General features: G+C 35.1%; 1 protein-coding gene across 1 annotated transcript; it reads right to left on the bottom strand.

Moving 5' to 3' along the window:
• Positions 1-392: 392 nt before the first annotated feature.
• On the bottom strand, positions 393-2,681 carry EIN_180710 (hypothetical protein; the record flags this gene model as incomplete). Its single annotated transcript, XM_004260677.1, has 2 exons — positions 393-2,293; positions 2,381-2,681. 2 exons carry the CDS (start codon positions 2,679-2,681, stop codon positions 393-395), a joined length of 2,202 nt encoding a protein of 733 aa, XP_004260725.1.
• Between the last annotated feature and the right edge of the window lie 4,508 nt (positions 2,682-7,189).

Below are 7,189 nucleotides of genomic sequence, written 5' to 3'. Positions count from 1 at the left end.
AAATCAAATAAAAATATTCGGCATTTCCAAATAACATTTTCTATTTCAGATCATTTGTTTATAGTACTAGAATAGTTCATTACCACCCTAGACAGGTTTTTCCAAACGCGACAGCTTTTTCACATGACTGTATATTTTTTTTAAATAGAACAACTAAATTTAAATTATAATTTTTAACAACAAACAAACCAAAAATCAATAATACTTGTATAGTTTCAGTTTAAATATAAAATTACATATTTGTTTCAAGTTTAACAATTATATTATTATAATAAAATGATCAAATTATTTATATTTACAAATTAGATATTTTTTACTAACAAATAATAGTAAAACTCTATTTACAAAGTACACATAACACAATCAATAAACCACAATTAGAACAAAAACAATCATGCGATAACAGACGAAATGAACGTTGTTGTAAATTTCTCATAAGTCTTCGGGCAACAGTCTTGAACAAAACCCCAGTCGAACAAACACACCAACTTAGTCTGTGGACCATTCTCGTCCTGTTTGTTCGTGAGTGTTTTCACATCCTTTCCAATTGCCTCAAGCACAGACATATCATCGGATTTGTCGTACACCTCAGTATGAAACGATAGAAACAAAAGTGGTGGCGGATTCTCTTTCAATTTTTCAAACGTCTTTGTCCACGTGGACAAATCTCGGAAATCGCTACAACCATACAACACCACACTCCCATTTTGAATTTCATTCCGAAGAATACTCAACGTCCCAACTTCCTTCTCTTCATTTCCAAAAAGGAGTAATCCGATTGCTTTGATACCTAACAACAACGAAAACTTGACTGCCACTGCTAAGTTGTTGATCAACAAACTTTGGAACAAGACTTTTGGTGGTTGGTTGGGTCGAATGTTAAGTGGAAATCCCAAAGTGTTTGTCTCGCTTTGCACAACACTTTTCTCCGAGTCGTCAAAATCACCAACGCCATAAAATGTCGATCCACTTCCAATTGAATTGTCACCTTCTTTGACACGAACTAAACACCCATTCTCTCCTATAACACCTCCATTCGCACCTGAAAAGACCATTGCTGTTCTGATGAACTCGTTTTGGTTCAGTACTTTAACAGCATCACAAATGGCTTCAGTCGTTTCCTGTGAGAGTTTCATGAGAAGCATCGAATAAGTAAATTGAACATCTTTCTTCATTAATCGTAGTAATTGGACTTTGGGAAACCACTCGGGCTGATTCTTCACAACATCCTCCAAAATGTCAATGTAATTTTTGGTGTGTGCCAAAGCAACAACATCAAACCCTATTTTCGAATCAATCGTCTTGAGCTTCATCTTCTCTTCATTAGAAAAGATGATCTTCCATATTGTGGCACTGAGCCCGTTGAATTGTGCGGTCGTGACTGGACTGAAATGTGGCAACGCCATGTACTGACAAGCAGTCAATGAAATAACAGCAATATTTTCAACCCTCCCAACTGGTTTTGGTTGTTTGATGAGTGACATGTAAGGCAAAAAGTTCATATGGAATTGCATGTTCTGTGGAAGTACATACACCAACCATACACTGAACGACTGTAACTGCTTCTTATGTTCTTTCAATTGTTTAACACGCGTTTCAAGACGTGTCTTTTCTTCTTCAAGCTGTGACTTGAACTCGGGAGTTTGAGAAATACTCATCGATTTTTCAATTATTGGTAACAGAAAGCGGACTTGCTCTGTCAAAAAATTGGTCCGATTGAATTTGTTGACACAATTAAGACACATCCACTTGTCTCCAGCATTCAATGTGTTGTTCACTAACTTGAAACATTCACTGCAATACACAGAAGGACAACAACTACACATAAACGGCGATCGCGTCTCATTGAAACAACACGAACACACATTATCGTGAAGGAGAACTGGGTAATTTGAGAGTGGATTGTCTGGGTGTTCCACAAAACCTTCAACAGCTTGTGGAGGTAAAGACACCTGTTTTGTCATGATGGACTTCCTCAATCGAAACAAAAACTGCCTTTTGTGCGTATCACAAATTTTTAAATTCGTTGACTGCATGAAGTGTTGTGAGGTCCCCTCGTTTTGACAACCCGGCATGTTGCACTTGTTGTGTTGAGTCACTTCGATTTTCTTCTCAAAAACCATCGCATCTGGAAGTGGTTCTTCCGCAGTAGCGGAGTCGTCGTCGAAATTTTGAGGTTGCTCTTGTTTTATTTTCATTTTTTCTGGTGGTTGGAGTTCTGGTTGAGGAGGAGGTTCGCGCTTGATAGGTGGGAGATTTGGGACAACTGCTTTGTGTGTTTTTCCACGTGGCGCTAATTGTTAGTGTATATTTTCGGAGTCTAGCTTGGTTACAAAACATGTATTGAATGAATTCGGTACCTTGCATCAAAAAAGCAAACTTTTGTTGGTTGAATATCTTTTGAAATGATTAAGACAGATGAGGTGGTGGCTGCAATTTGGGCGTACTTTAACTTTCCCATACATTTCTGGTGGTATTTCGTTGGTCGAAGCCGTGTTGCTGCATCGCTCAATACAACAATCAAGTTTCTCTGCGTTTTCAACAAAGTGTGTTTGACACAACAACCAATCTCGTGGGCAACTGTTGATGAACTCGGGCTTGATAAGTACCTTCCCTTCAATTTTTGACAATTTCTCGCGTCCGTCTTGATTACACCCACTGATGCAACACTGCTTGAACATCTATTTTTTCAAGATCTTAAGGTGTTTTTTCTCTTTTTGTCTTAAATTTTTTGAATTAATGAATTTGGATAAAACAAAAAAAAAGAGCTATGAATGTTTTCATGTGAAATCATTTTCTCTTTTTAATAAAATATTATTAAATTACATAAATTATTAATATTTAAATAACTTGAGTAAATTAAAAAAATGTTTATGAATTATCATAATAAAAAAAACAAAAATACAACATAGAAATGATTAATGCAATTGATAGTTATGTAATAAGATACACACATCAATTGGTATTTTCTAACTGTTCAGTTACTATTAAATTTTTACAATAATCGCCAACTTTTAGTGGTTTCGAAAATACAAATAAAAATAAAATACTATTAATAAGTTATAAAAAAGTAAATTAAATATATATAAATTCATAAAATAATTATTTAACCTTATGGAGTTAAAAATGGATAATTTTAGGGACCTATATTGACCACCACCACCACCTCTTAAAATAGATTTATTTTTTCTATTTCGAATCATATTCAAATTAAAATTATAGTAAATAGGAACCTGGGATAATATTAGGTCTGGTTCCCGAATTCAAGAAATGCCGAAAATTCACCTCGAGTCAGTGGAAACCGAGAAAGACGGAGCATTGAAAAGAAGGCTCATAAAGACGCACTCAAACAGTCTGTTTGTGCACCGTTTCACCCACTTTCCAAGTCCTCCCTTGGCGCGGATCCCCCCTGACCCCCCCGCTTGCGGGGGGGGGAACCACATCCGCGTCCACACAGTACGGACAAGGAAAGTGGGTGACATGGGGACGCACAAACAGTGGCTGAAAAATGGACTCCCTTTAAAAAACACTCGCGGCAAATATTTTTTTTGGTAAAGGTGGTGGTGGTCAATGTAGGTCCCATAATTTTTTCATTGTTTTTTACTAAAAATAAGTCATTTTTTTATTTTTGTATTTAAAAACTGTGTGTCACAAACCAAATTGAAAAATGAAAAATTAATTAATTTGGAAGCGTTACCATGAAAATTTTTGTGTATGTCTTGTTACAGCAAGTATAGACCATTTTGAACGTGTGGAAAATGGAAACATGGGTCTGTAAAGACCATTGTGTTGTGCTAAAACTAATTGATTTTGTGTTTTTGAATTTGTTTTCAATTATTTTAATAATAAATTACAGTCAGAGTTTGTTTAAAAAGGCTGTTTTTTCGATTGAATTAGTGATTTTTTATAATAATAGTTAGATTTTTTGTTGAAAATGATAATATTTTTGATCAAATAGATTTATTATAATAAATTAGATGTATTTTTTTTATTAATTAGGAATATTTACAATAATGATGTAGAGTCATCAAAAGTAGCTATCGATGCCTTCGATAAGCGAGATCTCCTACAGGAAGTTATACTGGTGGCTGGATAGGGTCTGGTAAACCCTAAAGGCAATATACTAGGAAGAGTAAGTCGAGCCTTGTCACCTCTCATCTTCGCCGTTCCAGCAAGTCTTAACTCAGTGTTTCCAAAGGCTTTGAAGAAAACGCTCTGAACTTAGAGAGTCAGATTGTCTCTATATTCTATCTTGCCGAGACGAATGTGGCAAGGAGAACATGCCAATCTACTCAAAGTACACATGGCACAATGACTCGAATATTGCAAACCTTATGCAATACACAGACGATACTCCTGGCAATCTGATGAAAAATGCTGTAGCCTGTTTGCGGAAAAAGATGACAAAGCAAGAGCTGCAAGACTGCATAGAGAAAGAAGCCGCAGAAAACAAGTCGATTGCAGCGGTTCTGAATGCAATATCTGAAAAGATAAACTCCTTCTAATTTGAGCAGTGGAAGTCAAAAAAGGAGGCCGGTATTCTTACTAGAATGCTTGAGAATGTCGCATGCAACAGAGATATCTCAAGAAAAGCATGGAAGAATTGCAACATCAAAAACATGCATTTATTTAAGTGGTGAGAATGCAGGAAAAGGCAACCTTTTGTGGGAGGAGGAAGGCACTTTTCACTAGTAACAATTCTGATGCACGATGCTACTGCTGCAAAGACCAAATTGCCAACATAGGAAACATCTCGCTGAGTTGTCCAAAGACCAAGAAGTCCCAAATAGCCAGACACAATGTAGTCCGTGACAAAATCCACGTTGCATTGTTGAAGAGGCTGAAGATGAGAGATGAGAACACTTCAATGACGGTGCCTCCAAAAGACATGTACGACGAAGGGGAGAAGAATGTGGTCATTGCCGAAAGAAATATGCTCTGTGATGACAGGCAAAGCTTTGCTCGAAGGCCCGACATTTATTGGCGATACAATGAAGCCAAAAAGGGTTGTGTGGTTGATGTCACAATTGTGAAAAATGAAAACCTCAACACTGCATATTTCCGAAAAGTGTCAAAATACAACACACTTTGTGAGAAGCTTCGAAGTGCAAGGAATCTGCGAAGTGTAACCACTGTTCCTGTGGTCATAACTATCAGGGACTGATAAACAAGCTCTCTGTGGAAAGGATAGAGAAGATGTTGAAGATCAGGTTGGAATTACCTAAGATAATTGGGGATGTCACAATCTCTAGTATGAAGGATATGATGACTTACTTGAGTAATGGGAGAGCTTCCTTTGAGCCGGGAAACTCACTGGATTGTTCTCCACATGACGAATTGGGAACAGAGAGTCCCGAAGGCGAAGAGATGGTTGAAGGAGAAGACTGTTCCGAGCCATGTAATCCAATAACAAATCAAATTGGAAATGCATAATTGAATTCTTGGTGTGTTTTAAGAACAAAAAAATACTATTAAAATGGTTTTGAATATATATTTAAATGGTAAATAATTGATGTTGTAAGTATTTTCGAGTAAAAAATAGAAACGCTTGTTTTGGTCAAACTCTAACAAATAATGACTATAGTCATGGTAAAAAAAGGTTTTTGAGTAAAAAAGGTTATTGATTGAATAAAGGTTTGGTTTATTTTTATATTTCAATGATAGTTACACTTATAGTGTACCTTTCATTGAAGTTTTTTCCCCTTCAAGCAGAACCAAAAAGAACATATTATTCAAATCAAAACGAAAAAATAAATAAAAAATGAGGTGAAAGAAGATTTCTTCTCAGTAATAAACAATAACAAAAAGTTTGACAAAATCATCAATTAGACAAATGCTTTTGTTAATGGCAAGAGTTTTTAAGGCTATAAACGAGGACATAGCCAATTATCAAAAGAAACACTGAAACCTATATGATCAACACTTTCTGTATTAACAAAACATTAACAAACATCACAAGTCCATTTTATAACAACCAGTATTGGTTCAACTCAAGCAAATCATTCTATTGATAAACACATTGGATAAAGAGAAAGAAAAAACAAACAAACAATAATATTAAGCAGGTGTGTAAAGCATGGTCAATGTAAGAATAAACAAATCAAATGCAGTTGTTGCTCCATCATGAGTAAATAATAAAAATATCAATTTTATTGATCTGTTAAATATGTAAAAATCAGAGTTAATCTATAAATACTTAAAGGTTACAAGATGTCACAATATGACAGTTGTATTAAAAAGATGTTTTGAAACCATATTTTTATTTTTTTAAACTTAAATAATATTATTAATGATTATTTAGAAAAAATATGTCATTTTAAATTACTTTTGAACTCGTGTTACTTTACTTAATCTTACAGGTCAGCACAACTTAAATTGAAATTATTCGATAATATTCCAAAAATAAACATACATGACGCGAATTTCTCAATTAATTTGAAATGCCTTCATTTTTATCAATAGTTAGGTTGCTACTTATTCCAGGAAATGCAACAAGGACCACTAAAACCTGTTCTCCCAAAAACGCTCAAATTCTGAAGGCATACTCTCTACAGTAGAATATTCTGACATTATAAGTGCCCTCCTTTTGTTTCCAATTGGCTTCTTAACGTAACCACACATGTGAAAGGCCGATGTGTTGTTGTTTACACAGGCAATTTTGAACGACTGGATGATTTCAACATCTTTTTGTGACCATATAAACAGACAACTCTTTCAATTTATCAGCATATAGAGCATTGTATTGATCTTTGAGTTCTAAAATTTCCATTGTTCTTCTTTTTGTAGCCTTCTTGTCTTCATTTGCAACATCATCCGTTTGAGACAAAACACCAAGGGGGTACTTCATACTAACAAGCCGAGACACTATCGAAGAACCCATTACTCTCTATTAGTCTATAACGATAAAATAAACGTAACAACAGTAACAATACTTATACTAGCTTTGAATAACCAGATCATTTCATTGATTTTTTTTCATAATAAAAAACAACTTTTTGAACTCAAAATATGACGACGTCCAATGGCTGAGACAAGTGGCTGCTGTGTGGGCACAACAACAATAAAGCGACTTCATTTTCGAACAGCCACTTTCTAGCCACGTCTTTAATGTGGCTAACACAGTTGTCTTGTATTAAAACCGCCCATTCCTGTGGACAGTTATTTCTTCTAACATCTAGTTCTGGTTAAG

The sequence above is a fragment of the Entamoeba invadens genome (assembly GCF_000330505.1).
Source record: "Entamoeba invadens IP1 unplaced genomic scaffold scaff_1105074725183, whole genome shotgun sequence".
In the NCBI taxonomy this organism is placed as follows: domain Eukaryota; phylum Evosea; order Mastigamoebida; family Endamoebidae; genus Entamoeba; species Entamoeba invadens.
The sequence above is the reverse complement of the archived record's forward strand: the minus strand, read 5'-3'. Positions and strand labels throughout refer to the sequence as shown.